The sequence below is a fragment of the Paraphaeosphaeria sporulosa genome, assembly GCF_001642045.1.
Source record: "Paraphaeosphaeria sporulosa strain AP3s5-JAC2a unplaced genomic scaffold CC84scaffold_8, whole genome shotgun sequence".
Classification (NCBI taxonomy): Eukaryota; Fungi; Ascomycota; class Dothideomycetes; order Pleosporales; family Didymosphaeriaceae; genus Paraphaeosphaeria; species Paraphaeosphaeria sporulosa.
The window spans coordinates 1,487,377-1,512,000 of NW_017253367.1; the positions used below are offsets into that span (position 1 = coordinate 1,487,377).

General features: G+C 52.2%; 12 protein-coding genes across 12 annotated transcripts; 6 read left to right on the forward strand and 6 right to left on the reverse strand.

Annotated features, from left to right (window-relative positions):
• Positions 1-202: 202 nt before the first annotated feature.
• Positions 203-2,986, reverse strand: CC84DRAFT_1261719 (uncharacterized protein; the record flags this gene model as incomplete). The annotated part of the gene is made up of 5 exons (XM_018185088.1): positions 1,997-2,986; positions 1,550-1,831; positions 1,107-1,501; positions 963-1,057; positions 203-913 (listed from the first exon to the last, which is right to left on the reverse strand). The coding sequence occupies exons 1-5, from the start codon at positions 2,677-2,679 to the stop codon at positions 203-205; spliced, it is 2,166 nt and encodes a 721-aa protein (XP_018033452.1). The 5' UTR covers positions 2,680-2,986.
• A 446-nt stretch (positions 2,987-3,432) lies between these two features.
• Positions 3,433-4,116, reverse strand: CC84DRAFT_1251156 (uncharacterized protein; the record flags this gene model as incomplete). The annotated part of the gene is made up of 2 exons (XM_018184322.1): positions 3,433-3,622; positions 3,666-4,116. The coding sequence occupies 2 exons, from the start codon at positions 4,114-4,116 to the stop codon at positions 3,528-3,530; spliced, it is 546 nt and encodes a 181-aa protein (XP_018033453.1). The 3' UTR covers positions 3,433-3,527.
• A 627-nt stretch (positions 4,117-4,743) lies between these two features.
• Positions 4,744-5,570, forward strand: CC84DRAFT_1219996 (uncharacterized protein; the record flags this gene model as incomplete). The annotated part of the gene is made up of 2 exons (XM_018183125.1): positions 4,744-4,960; positions 5,005-5,570. The coding sequence occupies 2 exons, from the start codon at positions 4,744-4,746 to the stop codon at positions 5,568-5,570; spliced, it is 783 nt and encodes a 260-aa protein (XP_018033454.1).
• Positions 5,571-9,950: 4,380 nt separating this feature from the next.
• On the forward strand, positions 9,951-10,944 carry CC84DRAFT_1251168 (uncharacterized protein; the record flags this gene model as incomplete). Its single annotated transcript, XM_018184323.1, has 5 exons — positions 9,951-10,116; positions 10,194-10,216; positions 10,273-10,661; positions 10,725-10,771; positions 10,820-10,944. 5 exons carry the CDS (start codon positions 9,951-9,953, stop codon positions 10,942-10,944), a joined length of 750 nt encoding a protein of 249 aa, XP_018033455.1.
• A 665-nt stretch (positions 10,945-11,609) lies between these two features.
• CC84DRAFT_1151423 (EF-hand superfamily Ca2+-modulated protein) lies at positions 11,610-12,447 on the reverse strand. The gene is made up of 3 exons (XM_018176747.1): positions 12,421-12,447; positions 12,169-12,365; positions 11,610-12,115 (listed from the first exon to the last, which is right to left on the reverse strand). The coding sequence occupies exons 1-3, from the start codon at positions 12,421-12,423 to the stop codon at positions 11,686-11,688; spliced, it is 630 nt and encodes a 209-aa protein (XP_018033456.1). The 5' UTR covers positions 12,424-12,447; the 3' UTR covers positions 11,610-11,685.
• A 1,635-nt stretch (positions 12,448-14,082) lies between these two features.
• CC84DRAFT_958037 (uncharacterized protein) lies at positions 14,083-14,788 on the forward strand. The gene has a single exon (XM_018187950.1). The coding sequence runs from the start codon at positions 14,221-14,223 to the stop codon at positions 14,572-14,574; it is 354 nt and encodes a 117-aa protein (XP_018033457.1). The 5' UTR covers positions 14,083-14,220; the 3' UTR covers positions 14,575-14,788.
• An 812-nt stretch (positions 14,789-15,600) lies between these two features.
• Positions 15,601-16,867, forward strand: CC84DRAFT_1219999 (uncharacterized protein; the record flags this gene model as incomplete). The annotated part of the gene is made up of 5 exons (XM_018183126.1): positions 15,601-15,674; positions 15,726-15,798; positions 15,848-16,014; positions 16,065-16,207; positions 16,254-16,867. 5 exons carry the CDS (start codon positions 15,601-15,603, stop codon positions 16,865-16,867), a joined length of 1,071 nt encoding a protein of 356 aa, XP_018033458.1.
• Positions 16,868-17,117: 250 nt separating this feature from the next.
• CC84DRAFT_1096729 (uncharacterized protein) lies at positions 17,118-18,220 on the reverse strand (the record flags this gene model as incomplete). The annotated part of the gene is made up of 7 exons (XM_018174680.1): positions 17,118-17,263; positions 17,318-17,509; positions 17,574-17,695; positions 17,746-17,839; positions 17,883-17,918; positions 17,978-18,034; positions 18,088-18,220. 7 exons carry the CDS (start codon positions 18,218-18,220, stop codon positions 17,118-17,120), a joined length of 780 nt encoding a protein of 259 aa, XP_018033459.1.
• An 890-nt stretch (positions 18,221-19,110) lies between these two features.
• CC84DRAFT_1053975 (uncharacterized protein) lies at positions 19,111-19,404 on the forward strand (the record flags this gene model as incomplete). The annotated part of the gene is made up of 1 exon (XM_018173518.1): positions 19,111-19,404. A coding segment is annotated over one exon (294 nt), but the record flags the coding sequence as incomplete, so codon positions are not given.
• Positions 19,405-19,719: 315 nt separating this feature from the next.
• CC84DRAFT_1074391 (uncharacterized protein) lies at positions 19,720-19,998 on the reverse strand (the record flags this gene model as incomplete). Its single annotated transcript, XM_018173697.1, has 1 exon — positions 19,720-19,998. A coding segment is annotated over one exon (279 nt), but the record flags the coding sequence as incomplete, so codon positions are not given.
• A 462-nt stretch (positions 19,999-20,460) lies between these two features.
• On the forward strand, positions 20,461-21,288 carry CC84DRAFT_1166853 (uncharacterized protein). Its single transcript, XM_018179064.1, has 4 exons — positions 20,461-20,610; positions 20,661-20,707; positions 20,763-20,880; positions 20,939-21,288. Exons 1-4 carry the CDS (start codon positions 20,528-20,530, stop codon positions 21,075-21,077), a joined length of 387 nt encoding a protein of 128 aa, XP_018033462.1. The 5' UTR covers positions 20,461-20,527; the 3' UTR covers positions 21,078-21,288.
• CC84DRAFT_1166854 (subtilisin-like protein) lies at positions 21,193-23,742 on the reverse strand. The gene has a single exon (XM_018179065.1). It carries the CDS (start codon positions 23,678-23,680, stop codon positions 21,230-21,232), a length of 2,451 nt encoding a protein of 816 aa, XP_018033463.1. The 5' UTR covers positions 23,681-23,742; the 3' UTR covers positions 21,193-21,229.
• Between the last annotated feature and the right edge of the window lie 882 nt (positions 23,743-24,624).

Below are 24,624 nucleotides of genomic sequence, written 5' to 3' on the forward strand. Positions count from 1 at the left end.
CAATTGCGAAAAGTTGAGATATCCAAGCAACCTGCACCTCGTTCACAATTTCATTTTCATTCAACATATGTTTCACAAAGGGAAATACAACTCATGTTTTATGTAGAATTATAGTGAAGGGTGGTATCATGATTAAGGAAATCCCGCCCAAAGAGTTCAGGTCCTATCAACACTGTCGATTCGTAAAGTGACTCATCCAAAATCATCGAGAATCGAAGCGGGCTGCACCCACATTATAACTATAGGGGTTCTCTCTCGCATCCCGCACCAACGGCCACACTTCCCTATCGTCCTCGAACAACCGAATTGGCGGTATTTGGACCGACTCAACCCTTTGCATGCTTGCTGTCGGCCAGGTTCTTCCACTTTCTTTCGACGTAGAGAACGAGTGAGATCTAATCGACCCCGCATCATCAAGCATGACAGCGCCGGGCCCCTTTTCCTCGTCGTCATCTGTAAAGGTCATGGTGGGATGCCGTTGGTCTCCGCCAATCTCCATGCCAAAGGTCTGCGTGCGTTTGGTTGTAGGAACAGTGCCGAGTCCAGCATTCCATGAGCCCACGCCTGCACCTTCGAAGGCAAGACGCTGGAGTTGTAGCTTATCGTCCAAGGCCCATCGTATCAACTTGTAGTTCTTAGTAGGGACAACGTTGGCAACGATATACTCCAGAACCATGTGCGTCAGAATGAGCAGTCCACCAACCGTCAAAATGATGGCTACACCCAGGGTACTAAAGGACGTGGCGTTAGAGCCCGGTGGCGCTTTAATGATTTGGCTCTCGCAAAGTTGGCGAGATGGCGCATCGTAAGGCTTCGATATGTGGGTACCGTTGAAGACGTTGCTTGGGCCTGAAGCATAATCGACAAAGTACTTCTGCACTTTGCTGAGACCTATGGTGAACCAGTACTCGACCTATACGTGTCAGTATGTCGCGGTTTGAAGTGTCTATTGGGGCATTCACCTCTTTCTTCCATTGGTCTTTTGGCAATGGCCCAGAGAAGAGTCCGGAGACAACTTCTTGTGCTCGGAGCGCAGAGCTACCTCGTCCGCCAATACCTGCAAATATTCAGCGACGATTCAATACTTTGATGTATAGGCAGCTTACTCTGCGAGATCGTCGATAGATATAGCTCAAGCGACAGAGTTGAGACTGTACCATATTGCATGGGATTGTAAGCTAGATCCTTTTGTGCAGCGACGATAGCCTGCGCGTATGCATCGAGCTTCGTGCATTTATCGTTCGAGGGGTTGCAGAACTGGTGCTGGTCCATGCATGCCAAAGGGTTCACGAAGTAGTCGGACGAGTACAGCGTTACATTCTGACCGGCGTCAAGGATCGTCTTTATTTCTATCGATGCCTGAAAGATGGGGTCCTCGACCATACCATAGTAGAGGATATCGTTTGCCATGAGGAACATCAGCGACAAATCTCCGTCATCGCGACGGAGGACTTTGTCCGGCTGCCAAAGATTTTGAGAACCATTACTATAATCGATAGCACTACTCTCTCCATTAGCAGTCATTTCTAGGCTCAGTGAGAGGACTCACGATAAACCGTAGCCAGTGCCAATAGCGGCCATGCGGCGATTGTACGCGAAAGTAAAGTTGTTGGCTTTGCTACCGTCGAGGTGTACAGTACCACCAAAATCGTAGAAATCCAGAACATCTCCATCACTACCAAGGAATTCACCAAGGGATGCATTGACGGCATCAGTGTAATTATAAGCAGTGACGTAGCCCTTGTCCATGATAGGTGCACAAGTTGTCTTCCTTCTGTAAAATATGCGATCTTTCGGTTGTGTGTTGATGCCGAGGTGATCGTGCGACGACCTAAGGTTAGGGTTACAGGTTAGTGATTAGCACCTTTTGTATGAGGATAAGATATTGGTAGGAGAAGAGAGTACCAAGATGGGCTAGAGTGTGCAAGCAATATCTGGAAACGTTCTAACATTGCTTGCAGATAGCATCCAGAACTTATACCCCCAACTTACGTACAAATTGCCAGTGTCAAATGACAAGACCGGGAACTTTTTCAGACACAAATCCTTGTCGAAAGGACACGGTTCCGTCTCGCTGATCGAGTATGGCAAGGCCTTCACCTTATACTGATTGCACTCGAGAGCGTCGGTGGGTCCTCCATAGCAAGCCCGTGCGTATGTCGCTGCACTGACTGTATCGTTCTGGGTTTTTGTTGTGAAGCCGTAAACCAATCTCGTGTCATCTATCGTCCAATTACCGCAGTTTGCACTGCGCACAAGGACCTCCGTTCCGGCGGTCCGCGTAACTTCAGCAACGAGAACACCTGCAGTGAAGAATGCCAACAGGTTCAGGACAGCAAGGAGGACCACTGGGAGAGATTTCCAGAGAGGCCGTCGTGATATCGTCCGCCAGGAAGGGACAAGCCAAAGTAGCTGCCACGAAGCGACGCCCGGTGTCGCTGCGTTTCTCAAAATGACCTGTTGCTGATAGTGAAGTCCATCCCTAGGGTCCTTCGCGACTCGTCGTTGATGAAGAAAGAATGCGATAATCCTCCAAAGACTGCCACCAGCGACCGAAACGAAGATGGCCAGGAAAGCGACGAGGATGCCGGCGTTGCGCGGTGTGAGAGTTATCGTTGCCCCGCCATATTTTCCACGACTCCAATTGATCCAGGAACCGTAATATACAAGGCCGGACATGTCGATAGGCGGACTGAGAGATAACACCTGCTTGAGCAAATAATGGATTCCAGGGCTGGCATGAGCAGCTGGGAATATCTCTCTTCAGCGCAAGCAGCGCAACGTCTAGGAGAAAACAGATAGCATAGCCTCTGCGGAGCCCAAAGCATATAGCTTGTATGACTGTGTATCTATAATCGTTGCCTGCGGGAGACGGCGGCCGTTGCCACCTTCTCATGATCAACGGTTGTGATCCTGACCTAGACAAGTCGCGAAACAAGGTGTGGTTAATTCATAAATCGCATTCGCTCGACAGCGGCAGGATCGTCGCTCGCGAAGTGAGAGCCCCGACATCAATGCAAGGAAAGCATGAGGGCACGTTTTGGCCCCAACGCTAGGGTCGAGAAACCAGGGGAACAGCTGGCGACAGAGTCTGGCCGCGAGCAAAGGCCAATAGGATTAATTCTACGCGAACGCTCCCGAGCCATCTGACGCCGATCGATGGTGAGATGGTGGAAGCTTAATTTGGTGTTGGCTGGGTGGTGATTCTCGTGTCAGCGTATGACGTAGCGCACAACAGATGGCGCAGGAGCGAGTCTTCCCACATCGATGGCGTTCACACATATTCAATTCACCTCTCTATTGGCGACCATCAACACTGACGTAGGCGACGAGGGTCAAATTGCAGATTTTCTTCCTTCACTAACGAGCGCAACACATTGTCTAATCAGTGAGCGTCCAGATGTCCCTTACTCCCGCGCTAATCCTAGTTTGCTCCGAAGGAGGGCCACTTCTCTCCATGTTTGCACACAGCGACCATTAAGTACCACTTTTCACTGTGTCCAGGACAACCTGAATCATGCAGTCGGCTATTTGCAATAGTCCCCAATGTTGTAATTCGGAAACACCTTACTGGTCCTGCAGGCTGGACTTGCTCCTTTCACATAGAGCGCAGTGCCGAAAGCTCTGTTAGACTGTTCGCTCAAGAGAGGGAGCAATACACTTACTATCAACGGGAAGGTTCGTCGCCGGCTGACGAACGATTTTCTGACTCCTGTCGGCCGGGGTGAGGTCGTTCTCGCATTGAATCTGCTGCTGTCCGCCGTTGACCGTTGGACTGCCAGTCCACACATCGATGTGGTTAATCTTCGGACTGGCAGCCCAATCTTCGGTGCACTGTTGGCAATAGTCCTCGTAGCGCAAGTACTTGCGCAGGTACGGGTCGTAGATGATTTCGCATGATTTGAACTCTCCTTGAGCGGAGGCAAACGTCAGGGGATCTGCGTATGTACCAGTGCCTCCAGCTTTGAAGCCGCGACCGCAGTCGTAGGCAGTCGCGGGCCCAGGGGGATCGTTGTCCGGGTAGCCGTAGAAGGTATGCGTTACCTTGCTAACGGTGGAGCATGCTGCATTTGCGAGACCAAGAGAAGCGAGTACTGCAAGGATTGAGCTGCGCATCTCGAGGAGAAGAGGATGAACTGCAGATGAAATCGAACGTTGCAGAGCATCTTTATAGCATTTGTTCCATCAGGCCTCATGGTCGAACTCCGTATATTGCTATTTACACCGCCTGCAGTTGCCTTGATCTAGCTACCGGATCGTAACTTCAGCCCCAGCGGCCTACAATCCAAAGTCGCCGAAATCAGCGATCTGGAACCCACATAAGCCATCAAGGCCGAGTAATTACCTGTTTCGGCTCTATTTAATTAAGAACGGGCACGTATTGCGGTCTAGTCGTGTGAAGTTTCTTCCTCAATCTTGTCATGTGGTAGTCAGCGATGTCCACTAGTTTTAAGCAGGTGTTATAAGTGGCTCTGATGAGCTGCTTTGGGGCGTGATTACACATCCTGCATGTTTTGAAGTGTCGCCGGATGTAGAAAGTGGCTTGAATAAGTCCGTACACCATTGGACGAGCTTCTCGTCATGCATACCATATACGAGTCTCGCCCCCAAAACCAATATGGGAGGCTCATTCCGAGCTACGCAGTTCAGCGCTATGCCTCCGCCAGTGGAAAGCGTCGAGTGTTACTCCACCGCAGTGCCATCGCATCGCGCGTCAGCACTTCTACATCTCTCTGTGCCTCAATGGCCTCTCTGAAAGCGCTTCTTGGATTTGCACTGTACTTTCTTGTACATACGTCTTTTGCTTCGAATATAGCGACATTCGAGGACGCGAAGTGTAAAGACTCGAAAGAGAACATCAACGGACCGAATGGGTATCCCAACGGTACATGCACGCGAATAGACAAGAAGGGAGCGTACAAGAGCTTCCAGGTCGTCGGCCTTGATGAAGGATGTAGTGGTAAGCTGTAACAGAGCTTGAAGGGGCTTTGTTGACTGTTAAAGTGACCCTTTACGGCAAGGATAGCGACCCTAAGTCGTCTTGCTCCTCGCAGACACAGCTCGAATTCCCACGCATCGGCGCCTGCTACAATGCCTCTTGGGTTTACTTCAGCATCGACTTCTGTGACCCGCCCGAGACACGGTCCTCGTCGACCACATTGCACGTTACAAGCACACCTGCCGCGTCAAGCACGTCATCCACTACGTTGACTAGCACGTCGGCCACGACACCAAACAGCACTCCGAAGACCTCGCGTAAGGGCAACACAGGAGCTATCGCTGGTGGAATAGTCGGTGGTGCGGTTGCCTTAGCACTTGTTGTTGCATTGGTCATTTTCTCTGTTAAACGGAATCGACGTTTACAGGAAGAAGCCCAGGGACACGCACCAGGTACGGCACCTGAAGAGCTTCCAACTCAGGACGTAAAGCACGAGATCTATTCACATGAGGCCTCACTCCCGCCTCAAGAGATAGGCAGGAACAGTGTATATATACCTCCTTCGGAACTTCACAGCAATGCAATGAAAGGAGGGGCTGAGCCGGGTCCCGCCATCGATGTGAAGGCATAGCCTCTGCTACAGTCTCCTCTCACACGAAGAATACGTAGTACATTCTGTCTAGTTTTCATCGACTGTAAAGATTAACGGATCTTCTCAGACGTAGGGCTGCATGTCATGTAATTTGCTCATGGAACTCGGTGTATTCGACTCTCAAAGTAGTAATCTTCCGGCTAGGATGGAATGCTGCTGGGATACTATGTAGCGGCCCTTGCATTTAATGCTCTTAATCAGCGCGCACAACGATATTAGGATACGAACAGTCTCAGAGGATCATTGCTAAGGACTATGGGAATACTAGTTGATTTCTTGTATTCTGGCCGCTATATGCTCCTTCGTGATACAAACGTCTCATGTGATGAAAAGAAGACACAACGTAGAGAATGAGCGACTCAAAGAAACCGAAACTCCAGAGAAGAAGGCGAGTCAAGGAGATTACAGTGAAGGGTGGGTATCTTCATAACAATACGTTAAGGGAATTGTATATCATAGAGTAAGAGAGAAATCCAAGCACTGTATTTGGGCCAAGATGAAGACCAACGAATAAATACCGACTGACCCGGCGTGTGAGAACCTTAAAGGAAGATGAGGGGGCGAATCGACAGATAAAATGAAGATGAGCAGGAACAGTAGCGCGTCATTGAGACCAAACATCGTCGAAGTCCAAATGCAACCAAGGGCTAGGTACATGCAGATCTGGGTAGGAAGTTGGAATGTGAGAGAGAAAATCATCAACGCCGTGCACCACAGGCCGGACAGAAGTCTGGTGTGAGGCTGGAGTTCGCAGCTCGACAGTGCTGACAGTACCATACTCCAGTGACTGGCGATCCTGCGCCACCGAAAGTAGCGCCGCCAGGAGCAGTAATATCGTAAGGAGTTGAGGGCATCAAAGCGTTTTGTGATAGCGCTGTCCTGCTTCCCCGGCCGCAGACTGGACAGAGGTCATACCAGCTGCTATTGAGACCCCCACACACTGGACAATACCACGTGTCTGGAGGTTGGTTTGGGTGGCTGGCGGAGATAGGAGACGTGTTGGGGTAAGAGAAGTTTTCGGATGGAAAATGGCACATGCTTTTCAACGATTGGTGAAGGTGTTTGTCGGATACTTGTGGTTTATCGTGTAGACGGAGAGGACAATTGATGAACTGTAGGCCTCCCAATGTGTAGTTGCGCGGAGAATAGTTGAGGCTCTGCAGTGATCGCTGTGTCAGGAACTAGCGGTGGTAGAATACGATGAGGATGTATTGGTTGTGAGAGAGGGGTGGAGTAATTCAAAACTTTCTTCTGTAGACTGTGTACAGAGCTGTTGTCTGGCGAGGAAAAGGGCATAATCGCGTACACCTTATATGAGAATTAAGGGACGACGGACACGAAAGTGAGTAGCGGATCGTACATCTCTCAGATTGAGGCCACAGAGGGGCGAGCATCACGAAGTTGTGCCCTATTCCTCTCACTTCGGACTGAGCGAAGTGGAGCCCTTTTGTTAGTACCACAGTAAACATAGCAACATCATTTGGGGACTCGGAGGACTTGTATTCGTTGCTTCGCTTTGCTTGCAAGGTGACTCGGTGAAAGGTTACAGAAGGACGTTGGAAAGTGGAGACTGGCGTGGCATAGCTGTGGAAAACGGCCGCGTGATTCTAGCTGTGGAGGCTAGTTGGAAAATGAATGTGGATTTTGCAATGGAAGAAAGTCTACCATAGTTTGATGACGACGCGAAAGCATGGGGCAAGCCTCGTTGACGTTCCGCCTAGTCTTCAGCCACATCTAGCCTGGCGGTGAAGTTAGGCAAACGCGCGCGTTGACAAGGCTGGAGTTTGGAGAAGCGCGCGGCTTTTGGCTAGTTGGAAGATGCCCTTACTAACCACACGAGCTGAGACGTAATTCCCAAGTTGCAGCGATGATCGAAAACCTTGTTTCAACCTCGTTTCAACCTCCAGTTGCCATCACTTGTCCTCCGCGCTCTCTGTAAGTCTCGGCAAGTCCTTGCCACTGTTGGTTGTGGTAAATCATATGATATGCACGAGCTAAAGTTTTATCTTTGACTCCTATCCTAACTCTGCATTCAAAAGTAGACGCCCTTAGTAGTGATGTATGAGAGGTCCGTCACTAGTGACGAGGAAGGGCAAGTCCGCGAGGCTGCATCTGGACACGCGCTAAACTACATGCCCCGATCAGCAAGACCCGTACGTTCAAGGCTGGAGGTGTGCAGCGTCAAGCACTATGTATGATTCCCGCCTCAGGTTGCCCTCACATACGGTGGGTAGTTCGAGAAAGTCGCACGGGGCGGCCTCGAAAAACTGCACCTATTGGACCCGGCCAGCCCTATCAACCTGGCGAATAGCATGGGATATGGTACCCTCAAAATGGAGATTATGGTTGATACTGTGTTCGACCTCCTTTGGTGTGTTTGAAGGGCGAGGCAAGCGGTGTGAATCTGAGGCTGCCTGATTTAACTGCGCCACGCCGAAAGCGGAGAGGGCACTTAGGTGTTCTTTCAGAAGCGAGGCAAGCACTACGGTAATGTGGGACCAGGAACATCACATGGCGACGATGTTCAGAGAGGCGCAGCTCGATACTCACAAATACGTATGTATAAATGAGGAAACTGAATTTTTTGGGCCTACAGTCTATCTCATGTCTCAGATTCGTATGGTCGTTCCAGTACACATGAGAGGGAAGCAGGAGGCATTTGTCGTCATCGAGCTCATTCCTAGTTTTGGGTGGCATAGATATGTATTTCTCGAAAGGTTTTGTCTTTTTCTCTATCACCAGGTCTCAGATCTTCGTGCAAGATGGCTTCAGTATAGCTTCCCGTAGCCGATCAGATTCTCTACTGCCTTGTTACCCGTCAGTTGGCTGAGATCCAGCGATTCGGTGGCCATGTTGTATTCGCCGTCAAACTTGGTAAGTCGCTATGTTGAGAGGATGCGAGCAGCGTACGCTTCGTAATTCAGCGTCCAGCAATTGGTGATCCAGTTCTCGGAAGGTTTTGCGAAGGTGCCTTCTGTCAAAGCATACACGATCCCAACATCATAGTCACCCGTCTCCAGCCATCGCACCAAGAAGGCTGTTTCTGGCTTCTTCATAACCCAATACATGTAAAATGTATATGTACCCCGTTTGTTGCGTGCGCGTTCTGCCTCCACAGCAGGAATGATCTCTTTGTCAAATTTCAACATTTCAAGCGACGCTTCGTTTGACCTTTACGCGATATTCGATTACAGCATCGTAGTGACGTACTAGAGTTTAGAGTTGCGTAAGGCGAATCTATCCTTAGTACATCGCTCAAGAGATCTTGCTCAGGATAGTAATGGACCACACTACTCAGTGCGTGGATAATGGAGCCGGAATAGATATGCATGCTGACAGAAGTGGTGCTGATAGAGCGAGTGGTTCTGAACGACACATCTTCAACCGCCTTCTTTTGACTGTGCGTATCGTGGTGACCAGCTCGAAGACGGTTCCAGCACCGTCCAATCCTGCCTCGTCATCAAGAATCAGACCCTTCATCTCTTGTCGATGTAGCACATTTCCAAACGCAATCTCCACACGTTCTAACAGGTATCTTATGCGTTTTCTCGCGGCCCCAGACGGTTTGTGGGGCGCTGGCGTGTAGCTCTCAGTAACCCTTTCTGCTACCTCTCCACTTGGAACAGTGACAACGATAGTCTCAGTAACGACGCCTCAGTCGGCATGTCATATGAACGGTATAGCACCATCGTGTGTGACAGGCAGAATGGGAGAGCGAGACAGATGGGGTGTCGAAGTATCAGGCTAGCCTCGCTCGCCTGGGTCAAAGTTTCACGCCGTGTTGCCGCGGATGCACACCCCAGTGTATGAATACACTGCTTTAAATCATATATGCTGCACGACAGTAGTTGCGGACAGATTAGGTTTGGTGGCGAACCAAAGAGCCACGACGCAAACGTCCCTCATGTCTTTCTTTGCCAACTCCAAACGTCAGCCTGGAGCAACTTGCATTGCATCTGCAACTCAGCCTAATACGTCGTGCCTGCTGGAAACCGACTAACCTACCTTTCACCTTCAGGAATCACGTAGATCAGGGCTTGAGCAGTCCCCGTCGCCAAGGTGTGTGACATGGACGAAGAGACCGAAGACCCAAGGAGGATTGTCAGAGTATATAGTTGGCAAGTCCAGGATCGCTCCCCTCCTGAAAGTTATGCGCATCGGCTAGGACGGGTCTTGACAGACCAGAAACCATCTCTTGCGGATACACTCCAGCCATGGTATCTGTTCTATGAACCCTGGGAGCCATCCGATGATGAGAGGTTTCTTTAAGAATCAGGTTTCTCTAACGTACATGGCTAACGTACCGAAGCGACCAATCACCAAAACACTCGCCATAGAAGCAGAGAAGCTCAGGCAAAAATGGCTAGGCTTCCGGAAATAGAACTCAAAGAGGACCAACTAGAATTCAAGAAATATGAGCCCACGATTGCGGGAGTGCTCGGCATGGTAGCAGATGTTGAGAAGACATGCAGAGTAAGAGGAAAGAAGGGGAGAGAGGGAAAGCGATGGGCTAGTTTCATAGACTGTGGGGAATGCTAGACGCCCATATCAACATCCTTGAGGTGGCACCAATAGGCAACAAGTATGCATCGGTTTTTGCAGGCGCAATGACCATAATCATCAAGGTATGTTATTCCCAGTCTAGGCTAACGCGAAGCAATTGCCGAGGAACTGTCTCAAGCTCTCTCCACAATCGTCGAGCACATCGCCGGCTGCGAGACGGAAATGGTGTGTTTTCAGAACCGAAGAGATGCAACGCGCCATCGCAGACCTGTACGCCCACATTTTCCTGTTCCTAAACGACACCTTGACGTTTTTCACAAAGAAGCATTGCAGACTTCTCTTTGATTCCATGAACGACAAGTTCCTCCAAGTGTTCAATGCCGAGATCGAAAACATCGTCCGAATGTCTGAGCGAATCAAGCGCAAAGCAACTCAAATGTCCAAGGCAGAGCAACGCTTCACTAGATTGACGCTTGAAGAGAGCAGTAAAGATCTGAGGCTTGGGTTGGAAGGGATTTGGAATGATAATGCAGAGATGAAGTACTACGCGCTGCAGTTTGCGGATCGGTTTGAGGCGCAGAGAAGAGAGCAAAGGGAGGAGCGAGCGAACAACGCTTTGTAATATCACAGCCGGATCAAGCTGCTCACGGACACCGCTCAGTCCAACATCGAGAGCAGTAGGTGCGTTCCGTTTCTTCTCGCACTCGAGGACTAATCAGCGCCAGTCCCTGCCTTGGCAATCGAAGGTGGTTCTTCGAGTGACAAGCGTCGATCAACGATCCGAAGTGTCTCTGGTGAGGACGCGATGGTAAGCCGAGACCAGCTTCTCCTCGCGACCACGTGCGGCTAGATCCTTATTCCTTCGGCGCTACGTCAAGCCCTTCTGGTGTGGTTTCAGCACGCGCTGAGCGGACAAAGGATCTAACGCTGAACCGCGTGCTATACATTGCATCGAACGATTTCTCAGGCGATGAGCAGTCCGGAGTCCATGCTGGCGTAGAATTTTACAGATTTCGCGTCGTCTTCCAACGTCCCGGTAATCTCCTGCTTCTGCGAGCTACGCCGCGAAGAAAAGCTGCGTGGAGACAATACCGCGGAAGCTCAAGGAGTTCTTTCCTTGACATACAGCCTGCTGCGTCAGATGATTGAGCTTCTCTCTCTGCAGTTCGAGACCAGCAGGGACATGTCTAGGAAACGTTTCGAGGAATTCGATGGAACTCTCCCAACGTGGACCGCTCTCAAGTCCCTCTTTCGAGACATACAGAGCGTCTTAGTGGGAAAGGTGTACTGCGTCATCGACGGTATGCAATGGCTTGGCGACTTTAGTACATCTACCTACATAGCTGAACTGACGACCATGTTACGGCATGGCAACCTGAACGTCCTCTTCATCACCTCAAAGTTATCGCGGTATCTGCTGGGAAATCTGGAAAGAGACGAGCTGGTCATGGTGGGAGGTCGGTCGGCAGATAGCAGCTCATTGTGGCAACTGGAAGAAGGGATGCGCGAATTAGAGTGAATTCAACGTACAGAATGTATTCGTCCATAACCAGGGGTATCAAAATCGCGTTCTCCATCATCGTTTCCTAACTCAACCAAATGACACGCCCGCTCTCCTCATCACGCTCTCGAACTCCTCGACCTCTACCCCACCAGTGTCCCTTCCCTTGCCTTTTGCTCCGCCGTTTGCTTCGCGGATCATGTCCTTCAGCACGTCGTCCGGCACATCTTCTTTCAGTTCTTTCGCCACGCGTCGCAGGTGCGCAAGTGTTATGGGTCCCGGTCCGCCGTGGGTAAAAAGCTTGAATGCGGCATTGACTTGTACTTGGTCATTTTCCCCATGGTAGTTATCCTCTTCGTCCTCATTGTCGTCGTCTTCCCCTTCAGAGTCGTCCTTGGAGTGGATGGCGATAGCGGCGTAGGCAAAGAACGGTTCGAACGGCACAAAGCCAGTTTCTAGAGGATCAATAGTAGACAGAATCTCGGGGAGCTCGGATTTCTCGGGTGTCAGGTTCAGAGAGCTGCGAACACGTGAGCCTAGATGTCGTGAGGGCGATGATGGAAACGTTCGCACATTAAGCACCGGCGCACGTCGTCTCTTCTAAGTACACCCTCTTTGGAATCTTCATGGTCTGGGTGCTGCACCGCGAACAGCCCAAATGCCTCTCGTATCTCGGCTTCTTGGTCTGCGGTTAAGCCGTGCTCTTTTGCGAGCTTGGAGGGGCGCTTGGGCGCGGCTTGCCGTGAAGGAGGTGCGCGTCGTTTCGGAGGCTACTATTATAAGTAGGGATACTTTTTCTCTCTACGGAATATATAGCATACGGACCATGGCAATGTGTTTGTAGAGCGCAGTTGCGCGTAACCAGGTCCTTCCAACACGATCGCCTGGTCGATGACGCGCCTCGGCTGGTTCTGCCAAGGCCTTTCTCTTAGCGCGACACGCTACGTCTTTCCTTCAAAATTGCGGCTCTGCCCAACCTCCTCGCACTTATTTCATCAACGTTTAAGGCTTCTCTTGCACGGCATTTTTTCCTCGTGCCTTTTACTGCCCGAATCGTTTCTTTGACAATAACTCCCCTTTCCTCTTCCTGACGCCTCTTTGTCATGTCAAGCTCCTCCCTTATTCCTCATCATCACCCCTCCTCCACATACGCCTTTTCTATGGTACACGCTTGCGGTCCTCCCTGTCCGATCTTCACGACGATGTCGATCGTGTACGATTGAAGCACTGCCCGTGCTCCACACCACATCCAGGATGCCAAGTTGCCCTGGTCGAGAAAGTAGCACCTCCAGCGTGGCTGCAAGGTCTGCAAAACCACACATACTCCTAGCGGATGTTCGTCTAAGCACGCACTCTGAAGGATGCCATGAAATCATGCAGACCCGACCGATGTGCAGACACTCATCGAGCTCTGAAATAGCTCTTGACGAACCCAAGCGCTCGCAAGGACGTCCGACGAACTACGTTTTAAAGGCTGGCTATCCGCCAGATGCTCCATCAGCGACCGTTCGTCGTGAAGAGCCTCGCACGCTAATACTGGGAGACGTCCCGAATAGCATGAGTCCAGAAGAATGAACAAGGCTACAACCCTCTGATCACTGAAGCTTTTCGACCCCGGCTACGAATAGGGATATCGGGCCTTGCAACCGGCCGCAAATAGGGAACGGCGATGCGACCCCGCCGCAAATAGGGCACGGCCTAGTGTACCGGCTACAAATAGGCTACCGCAACAACCCAGCGCGAGAGTTGCGAACCACTGTCCAGAGCGCATGTCCGCGGAGTAGGCCCGAGATACTATCCCACCCAGAGCTAGTGGCTTCTTCGAAACGCTCAATTCACAAAGAGCCAGTGACAGTCATTCCCACGTTAGAGGCCAGAGGTGTTACTCGGAGCCAGGCACGCGACAAACAATGCAGCCAGAGAAGATGGAACACCTAGAGCCAGAGGTGTGAGAGACAAGTCATGGAAGAATCCATCTCTTGAATACGCGTCACATTCGCAAGCAGCGATGCAGACTCGGTAATTTCAATCACATCAGACCTTTCAACAGGGGGCGTCCCCCGTCACCGAGTGAGTTGCGCATTTCGAGGCTGGGCGCAACCTCAGCAGTCGACATGCATAGCCTTGGTGAAAGAAGCCAACAGACATGGAAGCGCTATTGGCGATTCTGACAGGCCGAAAGGCCCTTGGCGTTTAGTTGAAAAACAACCAACAAAGCTAGCACACTCTGTGCCATGATGCATCACAGCACAGTTGAAGCGGTCAACTTTGCAACGGGTCCATGCTTCGGGGACTAAAGCATGAAATCCGACGTACTTGACCATGTACTCAATCCAGACGAGTAGCATCGATGAGCTCGAACTTCCTACTGATTTTCGCACGCCAAATCATCGTTATATGGACGAGTCTTTCCGTTATGGGATCGACAATGGTGGTCACTGGGGGGCTTTCCTTGAGGTATCTGGGGGTAACTATATCCGTATCCCGTTCATGCTCTTAGCCTGGACGTGGGTTGGAAGCTCACAGCCGGTTTCGGACCAGTGAGACAACCACAACCAAAGATCGTGATTGATCTGTCGCATTGCGGCATTTCGCTTCTACATTGCTAGAGCTCGTCAATACGTTATGCCCTACGGTGAAACGAGTGTGGACATAGAAGCCAGAGTAAAAAGTCATCGCCCACCTTCTTCTAAGGGCGATGACGCCTTCGAGACTCGTTCGCTGCGCCGACAGTTGGCGCAGGGGAGAGGATTGAAGGGCACATATTTTCTTTTTGCAGTGACTGTCATTATGATTTGTCTGCATCCAGCGGATCTTGCTGTCAAAGTAATGTTCCTTTATGGCGATATTCTGTATAATCAGATCTGGCATTGTCAGTCTTACATACGCCGGATCAAATCATCGTGGCTCATGCATAGTTGCCATCGCGGCGGATTTGGCTATGGAACATTGGTAGCCGAAAGAAACGCGCCCCTATAGTGAGATCGACATGAGCGGCTGAAGCCACGATAACAGTTCGAGCTGGCTGCACTTGATTAGGCGATCTTCAGCTCTAACTTGCCCTGCATGTTTCTTCTTTTGACAACGAGTAATTGTGATTATGCTTGCAGCGGTTGACTTGGAGGGGTGGCAGAGCGAAGCTGCTGAATGAATTGCCGAGGTCTCTCTCGACATCAGTCTCGGTGAGGACAGTCAGCATTCGTATGGCTTGATCCAAGGTGTTGGTAATGTGGCGGTTTTTGCTTTTGAGTACGAGTGCGATCTCAATTGACAGCAGCAGCGCTAAACCCATGATCATCTCTACAATGCGATAGTGCACCTGTGATTTGCTTGCAGTTACCTCTGGTCTGAGCTGAGCAAACCAAATTAAGGGTTATGTCTTCAATCACTGTTATCTAAGGCAGAGTATGGATTCATCGAAGTCGAGATATGTACGTTTTCGATCCGAGACCACCCGCGTGGGCTATACGAGCTGCGGGCCAGCTCCTGGCTATGCAACGTGTCGCTTCACGCAGCCGATTCTGATGACTGTCGAAGGCCATGTCTGGGGTCTCTTACGATCTAATCACCGTCCGTGCATCTGCCAGTGTCAGGGTACTGGTCTCTTTGGGTCGCAATCTCCACTCCTGCATTGCGACGCTCTGCCCACCATCTGGGCCTACGTGAGGTACACCCGAATAGGCTTCGCGCAGACCTTTCCTCCCAATGCCCTGGATGCCTGCCCCACTGTACAGCTGCAAGTGTATTCGTTTGACAATGAAGATGATCGCCCATCATGGATGCTGTCGGCGACGCAATCGTGGGAAATGCTTTTTCCTGTCAAAATGCATGTTGTCGATCAAGACGCGACACCATATGGCGCAAAGCTGAGCTTGGATGTCTCATGCACGTGCGGGATGCAGACAATGTGCACATGTATCTGGTTCTCCATACACTCACCAGACAGGATTCTCTGCTCAGCCCTCAGTCGCTCATTGTATGGTATCCGGAACACATGAATGCAGTATGCATCCATCAATTTTCGCTGCAGAATCATGGACGCTGTATGCACTCGGGGTGGGTCTGGTTCTTGCGAGACTGTAAGTTCGCTCCATGATGGCTGTGTAACGTTGACATTGATCGCGTCCCAGCATCTCCCGCCTCTCGACTCTTGGATCCATCCGAAAGCTTCAGCTCGACGACTGGACTATAATTCTTGCCGTTGTACGTATGTTAATTGGCAGCATCGCGAGGACATCGCTGATGATATCAGATACCCTTCACCGGTATGGTCTTTTCTGCGAACCAGACCTTCGATCCAAATACTTCAGCCAAAGACACAACGCGAAGACTGAAAATGAGGTTTCTGCTAGAAGAGCTTCAGATGACAACAGTCTGGCTGATCAAAGCCTGCCTGCTCATCCTGTATCGCCGCATATTGTGAGTCCAACCTATCAAGACATGGAAAGAACGGTCCTAAGACCTTGCAGTCCCGCAACCAGAAGCAGCGCCAAAAGAAGACTGCTACTCTGTATCTCGGTCTACTGTCTCGCATCGTACGCACTCACCCAGGCTCTCTTACCACTCTGGTGCAGCCCGATGCGCAACTACTGGAACCCTTCCACGCAAAACGGTACGCCTCGCCCGCACCTCACCCCACGCTAACTAACAAACACCAGCGCAGTGCCACACCTACCACCACCACTCCATCCTCGTCCTCGCAGCAGACACCACGACCATCCTCCTCGCCTTTGTCCTCCCCATCGCCTTCATCCCCACGCCCCGTAAAGCGCTGCAAGCCTCGCTCTTCCTCCTCGGGACTTGCGTCCTCGGCACCAGCATTCTGGCGCGGTACTACGTACTCGTGCAGCCGCGGTCACCCATGTACATACACTGGTACACCGCAGAAGTCACGCTGATGGTACTCTTTGCGAATCTGCCGTTCTTGAGTTCGTTGTTCAGCACAGCGGTACGAGCGAGGGGTAGGAGTGTGGCGTTGAGCTCGTGGCCTAGGGAGTATGTGGGAGCTAGAGATGGGGAGGGGTTGAGGTGGCAGGTGAGGAAGGGGAGTGCGGCGACGGCGGAGAGTGCAGGCTCGGTGGGGTCGCGTAAGGAGATGTGGGGGAGTGACGGGCCTGCGCCGCTTTTAGAGATTGAACATGATGGGGTTGTTGCTGATGTGCCGGCGGTGATGATCCGCAGATTTTCGATCAGAGATTCGGTGGAGGAGGTTGAGGTTGGCCGCCGGGAGAGGAGACCGTCGGGTATGGGCTTACTTCCACCGTTGTCATGAAGCGGTGAACATATCCTCAATTTGAGTTGATCAGCATTTGGTTGCGGGGCTGTGGTTGCGTCAGTCGGAATCTGCATCTTTCTGGGCACTTAGTATCACCTGATAGGGCTCCGCTGGACGAACATGTTACAGGGACGGCAGTGCAACGGTGTCCTGGCATAGCATTGTAGCTGGTAGGCGGAACATTCGATATCATTTAAGGCTAGTTTCTGCCATGTTCCCTTTAACTTCTCCTCTACTTCCAATAGATCTACGTGTCCTGCTCCAGAAGCGGCGCAGCCGCCTCGTAAATCATCCTAAACGCCGGCTCAAACGCGACAAGCCTCTCAAAGACACTCACGTCAGCCCGCTTCGCCCAATGCAATATTGCGACGAGCTGCAAGTCAGCGTAAGACACTGTGAATGCACGTTAGTTCAATGTAAGAAGACCACCACGATTGTCACACTCACCTATATCGCCCATGAAATACGGTCCCTCTGTTGCTCTCAGCAACGCAGCCAGCCCGCCCCACGTAGCGTCCAGCTCAGCCCATGCCTCGCCGGACTTCTGGCGCCCGAATTCCTCGAGCGAGATACCAAAGAAACCCTTGCGCGTGCGTTCGTAGTACTCTGCGCTTCTTGGATTGAGGAGGTTTCGGGGAACTAGAGGATACACTATATATTCGGTCAACCAGGAGATTTGCTCTTCTAGAGCCTCGTGACATACAAACAGACGATGCCCAGCGCTGCATGATTCCCGGCATCTGTTCTGTGACGCGAGCGAGGATTGGGCTATCGAGGTGCAAAGAAGGGTAGTCTGGCGGGGCGTAATGCTCCTCAAGGTAGTCCCTGCGATATGTTAATATATCTCGTTATCGCAAGGAGTGTAGAATACATACACGATCTTCTTGGAATCCATGATATGCTCCCCACCAGCCGTCGTCATGATCGGGATTGTGTACGGCAGGCCTGGTCCTTCACCCGGAGGGATACCTCTGCGATTTTTGAGTGCTTGGTCCTGGCATCCGCAAGAGACAGACTAACAATGATTTTGCTAGGGGTGCCACATCCGCTGCGGAGGTATTAGCATCGGCGTTGGACGTCGAAACAGTATTCCCAGGTTCGACGTACGGTACTCTACCCATTGCGTTTCATAATCAATCTTCTTGTAATTGAGCGCCATGCGAGCTGTATGCCGTCAGAATTTCCGCTCGTGCTACCAGCGCTTGGTTGCTGCCAACCTTTCCAGGCGCTAGGGAGCCACGCCGCGCATGGCTCTCTGCTGGGGAAGTCGTAGAGTATGATTTTAGGCATCGCAGATAGAGCCCAATTGATTGTTGCCCGCAAGTCGTGGATACGGTAGCCCCATTGCATTTATGGGGCTGACAGCAAGGCGGAGTTCGGAGGGGCCAATCCCGACAGATGGCTTAGTTTCGCGCTATTCTTCAGCATCTTGACAGACCGCCTTGTGTGGTCACAAGCGTGTGGATCTGTACTATTCGGATTAGGAAAAGATAGATCAAAAGAGTCCTTAGGTAGAACGAAGATGCGAGGTGTGTCATGGATGTGGGGTTATTGAATCTCCAAGAGGTTAAACGCAGAGTCTAAACCACGGTTCTCCAGGCCCGATCCGCCAACGCAAGAAGGCTCCTTCGTGTATGGAGGTCAATTGGATGTTTTTTTGATGGGTTCTCGTAGAAGGTACATGACGAGCGACATGGATCAATTCGTCACGAGCCTGGGACCGCGGGGCCTCTTCGCAACTTACACGATGCGTTACGCGAGTTTCGCCGCATCGGTGTGTCGGAGGCGGGCCGGCTCGACAACTGCTAGTGTGCTTCACGGTGTTGCAAATGCTTACGCTCGATCTTGGGGCCAAATAACTCTGCAAGGCTAAGCGTTGGTCCCTTTCCTACATCTTCCCGATTTTTCGGTGGAACTCCACGCACTAGACTCTCCCATGACGTGGAATTCCTCTGCGACTTTTCGTGGCGACGGATTAAATAGGGTCGGGTGAATTGTTGAGCCGGCATGTCACGAGAAACGGGTGACGGATGACTGCGGTCGGTCACCGTCGTCGGTATAAGAGGAGAAGGGATCCTTGAGACGCTGTCATTATCGAATTGCACTCATACCAACGTCTAGTCACTTGCTGTCAACCTCTCCAACATTGATCCGAACGGGGTCTCCAACAGCTCTTCCAACGTTCCGCCATTCCGCCGGACAACTCCAAGATGGCCGCTCCAAGCTCCTTGTACGAGACGGTCATAAATATCATCTACAAGCGCACACCCGACCTCAAGCTCGACACCGACTATCTCGTGAAAACCCACATCCCCATGGCCTATAAAGCTTGGATACCACACGGTCTACTAGGATGTACCGTTTCGCAGGCGGCTCCGGATTCGGATTACGCGTATATGATCAATATCCGATTCAAGACGCTGGAAGGATGGCAGAAGGCGGCGAGCGACGCTGAGCAGATGGGGCCGCTGATGGCAGACATTCCGAATTTTACCAACGCGATGCCGGATTTCGTGGTCGGGATGGTGGTAGAGGGAGGAATTATCGAGGCGCCGTAGAAGATACTAGTGGGAATAATGATGTCCTTGTCGACAATGGTGCAACGGCCCCATCGTGCTGTGATGGGATGGTGATGTTGACTTCGACCCATGGGTGCGGGCCATTCATCGTGGAAGCCCGTTGCCACCTCCTCCTGCGGGCACCTGCGCAGCTGCATTTGGGAGAGCGACGGTTGCGCTTGCAGCTCCAGCACCGGGCCGCCTCCTCAGCGCGAGCATCACGGGCTCGTCACGCGTCTGCGATGCGGCCGCACGCGGACCTGCACCGGCGGGCCCAGTATTGGCGCCGCTAGATGTGCCGTCCGCGTGTGCCCTCCTCGCTATGTCCTCGAGACCAAGATCGCGCCAGTGTATCTCTTTCTTGCCTTGGGTCGCGCACTGGATGCCGAATGCAGCGTGCTGGTCCGGCACGACATCGTCCTCGTCCTCGGGGTTCAGCGGCTGCAGGTGTTGCGGTACGAGAATCTCCTCAGCGGGCAGCTGGTTGATCGACTGGGTGAAGTCTTCGAGGAGGTCGGCGTGGTGCGAGGCGTGGAAGTGGAGGTAGGTTGCACTGGAGTCGCGCGACTGTCATCTTAGCGAGGCTTGAGGCGCGCAAGGAATTGTCCCTACCATGGCCGACTAGTATGGTTCCAGTGTCCAGCTATGCCGTGGGATTGCGCGATCCAAGTGGCATGTAGTTCAACCTCAAGCAGTCTACCAGCACCCCACACGAGCACAGGATAAACAGAGCGTTAGGTAATGTACACGCTAGCCACATGCAGCAAAGCGCATCTCTACACCCCCATCTGCATGACTACACAGTACGAGCACTCGTTGACGACCATTATCCCCATTGGAAAATGTGTCCATGTTGCTGTCAACATACGGCTGACATCATGGAACCAATTCCGCACTCCAACCTCGCCGCCCTTTCCCAAAAGAGAAGCGGAACTCCACACGCATCCCGTTCAGTACCGAGGCCATGCCGCCGCGACCCCGCAGACCTGAATCGCGGGAGCTATGTAGGTAGCTGATTTATCTACGCCGTGCGGACGCTTCATCAGGGTCATCACTCTATCCTCATCAAGTATAGGGAATCAAATAGTGTCGTTCTAACATGCCTACCACAGGTCGCTGCAACTGCTCCAGCATCACCGTAACGCTGGAGCAACTTCCGTCCAATTCTGCGCTCTGCTACTGGTTCGTCTTCCCGCACGCGTGCAGGACATCGGGCTGATAGGCATGTGTAGCTCGAACTGCAAGCGCTCCGGATCAGGTCTCTGCTCCATAGTGTACAGTACGTAAGCTCCGTCCAAGTCTTGAATCGGGCCTGCGTTAACCCCAATATCAAGTATTGGACCGTTCCGCCGTCACAGTCAACGATCCCAAGGCGACTCTCAAAACCTACCAAGACAACGACACGAAGAGTGGCAAAACTATACACCGCGCCTTCTGTAGCAATTGTGGGAGGTTAGTGTTCCGTGGCGAAGTGGTGTCTGTACCAGTGATCGCTCACAACCCGTCAAAGTCCTATATATTCCTCCACGGGACCGGATGCGCCGAAGCTCATTCTGAAGGGTGGCATCTTCGACGAGTATCCGGAGCCCAATTTCGAGAACTTCCCGCATGAAAGACCGAAATGGTTGAATCTGAAGGCTGGATTGTGAGACACGTGCTCAAAATAACTCTTTTTCCAATTGGCAGATTGAGCGCTGGCTCAGACGGCATCTATATACGAGCAAGCGAATTGAGGATTCAGAAAAGATATCATACATTGTGTCATATGTCATGGGCATCTCAGTACCCTTCTACACCTCCTCTATATGTACTTGATACCAAAGCTTACAGTCTCCACGGTATCGTAATCGCTCTCCTTCGCCGCATCGCCAAAAATATGCAGCGCGCTAACCTTCAACTTGTACGTGCCCTCCGGGACAAACGATCCATCCTCGAGCTGACCGTTGAACTCCGGCAGAGATCCTCCACGTGGGAGATACACCTGCGGAAAGCCGAAGATGTTGCCGAGCGAGGATGTGTTGGTGGCATAGCCGCCCTGGGGGATGACCTCAAGCTTGACGTAGGGGCTGCCGAGCGCAAGGCCGAGGAAGACCTCTGGGTAGGCGGTGCCGTTGGGGGCGGTGCCGTTGTTCGAGGGGATGGTGAAGGTTGTGTTGCCGCGAATGGGTGCCGAGTTGGGGTCGGCAGTGGTCGTGAGGTGGGTCTCGTCTGCGCTGAGGACGGTGGCGTTCTTCATACTGCCAACCACGCCGAGGTAGGGGAGGCTCAGCGAGTCGCTGGTGGAATTCAGCGTGATGTAGCCGCTGTAGACGGGGAGGCGTGATGCGTCGAGCGTGGGGGGCGTCACAGTGACGGAGACCACAGCAGAGCCACCAGCGGGGACAGTGACCTTGTCTTCGCTGAACTTCAGAGTAGCGCCGGTGGCAGTGAGCTCGTTGGGGAAGACGCTGGGGAAGATAGTGCCTGCCTCAAGAGTGTATCCGGAAGCTGCGACCACATTCGCGAGATCAAAGGTGACCTCATCGTCGCCTGTGTTCTCGATCGTGAAGTTTGTGGTCTGGAGGAGGTTCGCCGTGTCGTTGAAGGAAATGCTCGAAACGCTCAAGATAGTCTTGGTGTATGCAGCATCGTAGGCTTGGAGCAGACCGCTGCCTTGCTGGGCTACAGGAGCAAGGTATGGGTAGGTTGAGGCTCCGTCGTTGAAGAGGTTCGGGTTGGAAGTTGCCGAAAGGACGTTCTCAAGTTCTACCGGATCGAAAGTTCCACGAACCTCAGCAACCAATGCGGTAATGGCAGCCGCAAGAGGGCACGCCATCGAGGTACCGGAAAGAACAGCGTAGGCGCCAAGCGCGCGCGGGTACGTCGAGAGAATCAAACCGCCTGGCGCTGCGAGCTGAGGCTTGACATCAACTTCGTACGTAGGACCCCAGGATGTGTAGGTGCTGAGGAATCCACCAGTGGCAACATTCGGCGAAGAAACAATGTAGATCGGGGCAACCTTGGGGTCGACAATGTTGACAGTGACGGTTGCGCCACTCTTCAAGTCGGCGATCCACTCCCCACCCTGCTCAGCCGTCACCATGCCTGCTCCTTCAATACCATCTACGACGGCAGACACGGAGATGAGTCCTGCAACGTTGTTGTAGAAAAGGATGTATTTAGCACCGGCAGCGGCCGCGTTGGTCGCCTTCTGAACAAATGTGCATGATCCTCTGCGGATCAACACAATGTATTCGGAGAGATCAGGAGTGTCGGCTGGGTATGCATCACAGCCATTCGCGGTATCTGTGGCATCGTTGTTCACATTCCACAGCGGAAGACTGATGTTGGGCCAGTTTGCAGGGCTACCAGGAGTCCATCCGAATGATTCGGCCGATGAGTTACTGGTGCTGTAAGTTGCGTTGGTGAGGACCTGAGGTGCCACCGTGTTATCCACAGAAGCGATGGCGGTTACTCCTTTTCCGTTTGCCGCCGTGCTGGCGTAGAAGAGACCTTGGTCGCCATCATTTCCGGCCGATACCGTGCAGGGCACTCCTTGCTCGACAATTCGTTGTACTGCCACCGCCCAGGGGTCTTCTGTCCATCCAGAAGCTCCACCGATTGATGCAGTGATGATGTCACTTCCATCCTCGAAGGCTTGGTTGTATGCCGCAATGAGGACGTCATTTCCTGCGGAGCCACCGCATCCGAATACTCTGTAGGCTCCAAGTGTGACATCAGGCGCAGCGCCTGTGAAGCCATATGGGTTCGTCTGTGCGGCGATGATACCAGCGACGTGGCTTCCATGGCCTTCGCACTCATCGATCGGATCGTCATCAGGCACTGGTGTGTTGAAACCATCGTAGTTGTCGCCAACAAGATCAGTGCCGTACGACACCAGGTGGCCCGCGCCAAAACCACCACCCAGAGCAGGGTGAAGGTAATCTATGCCAGTGTCGATGATTGCAATCTTGGTTCCCTTTCCTGTGATCCCCTTCTCACGAAGACGGTCTACTTGCGTCATAACGTGCGTGGAGAAGGTGTCGCTGTCAGTCCCGTTCGACTGTCGCTTCTTCAAGGCAGCTTGCACGAATTCGGTGCGGCCGTCGGTGCCTTTCCAAACAACCTCATCCTTGGGCACATGGAAGACACGGACGGGCCAGATTTGTTTGACCATATCCATGTTGGCGATCTTCGCGGCGGCAGCGTCCACGTCTGAAACATTCTTCAATTGGAACGAGGTACCCTTGAAGAGCTTGTAGTCGAGCTTCATGCGGTGCTTCACAGCAACATCATCGCTCCCGAGCGTGCTGTAGAAGGTATCCGAGTTCTACGACGATTAGACATGGGAGCAAAATGGTTGCGAAGCAGACTACCTACATGGTTATCAGCCAATTCGACAATATAAGCCCCCGGAACCACCTGCGCGGTGGCCTCTTTCGAGGTAGAAGCGGCAGCAGCGGCAAAGGTACCCCCAAGAAGGGGGAGAAAGGACGTCCAGTGCACCATGTTGGGCAACTCAGAAACGAAACGAAGTAGAAGGAAACAAGTAGCGAACGAAGGACGCAAGGATCCGCGTTGGATGAAGATGTGTCCAGCGGGAGATATTACATGGTTATATATCTAGAAGTCTCGGCAGACGCGACCAAGCGCGATCAGGCCCCGGGATGGCGCATACAGATTTCGCCATTGCGTTGCTGAGGCGTCTTTCGTGACTACACCCGATGAGAAAGGTATTAATCAAAAGCACGCGCGACACAGACGCACATCGTGAGACCTGTATACCGGGGGCGAGGCGGACGAGCCCATTGAGAACGCTTTAGGAAGGTGGGTATGTCCATGGACAAGGGTAGCTAGGAGGTACTTGTGCTGAAGAGGCAGGATAAGCGCTTGCCAAGGAAGGCTTCGCAATGCTCATCGTTATCTGATATGCAGGTACTTGAAGGCCGACGAAATTGCGGGAGGAGGCAAACGACCAGTGTTGGACTGTGTAGAAGGTGCCCGTTGTGTAGACTGCTGACCTGCTCCATCGAGCTTAGCGTTACACGGCGAGAACAATAGGTGGTGGGTACGAAATCCGCCATAGGGGGTTCCAGATCTAAGTTCAGGAAATCAATGTTGGTTCCGACAACGATGGGTTTAATTGAGCTGCCGATCTCAAGTAGGCTGACCCAGGCGCCGCTGGCGAGGAGGGGTGCAGCATCACACGCGCTCATG

Bases quoted from the DNA above. Each gene is read 5' to 3' on its own strand.
- CC84DRAFT_1166853 (XM_018179064.1), top strand. From the start codon at position 20,528: ATGCCTACCACAGGTCGCTGCAACTGCTCCAGCATCACCGTAACGCTG. The intron at 20,611-20,660 runs GTTCGTCTTCCC...AGGCATGTGTAG, and splicing joins AATTCTGCGCTCTGCTACTG to CTCGAACTGCAAGCGCTCCG. The intron at 20,708-20,762 runs GTACGTAAGCTC...CCCAATATCAAG, and splicing joins TCTCTGCTCCATAGTGTACA to TATTGGACCGTTCCGCCGTC.
- CC84DRAFT_1151423 (XM_018176747.1), bottom strand. The intron at 12,116-12,168 runs GTGCGAACGTTT...ACGTGTTCGCAG, and splicing joins GACGTGCGCCGGTGCTTAAT to CTCTCTGAACCTGACACCCG.
- CC84DRAFT_1166854 (XM_018179065.1), bottom strand. From the start codon at position 23,680: ATGAAGCTCGACTACAAGCTCTTCAAGGGTACCTCGTTCCAATTGAAG.
- CC84DRAFT_958037 (XM_018187950.1), top strand. From the start codon at position 14,221: ATGCCCTACGGTGAAACGAGTGTGGACATAGAAGCCAGAGTAAAAAGT.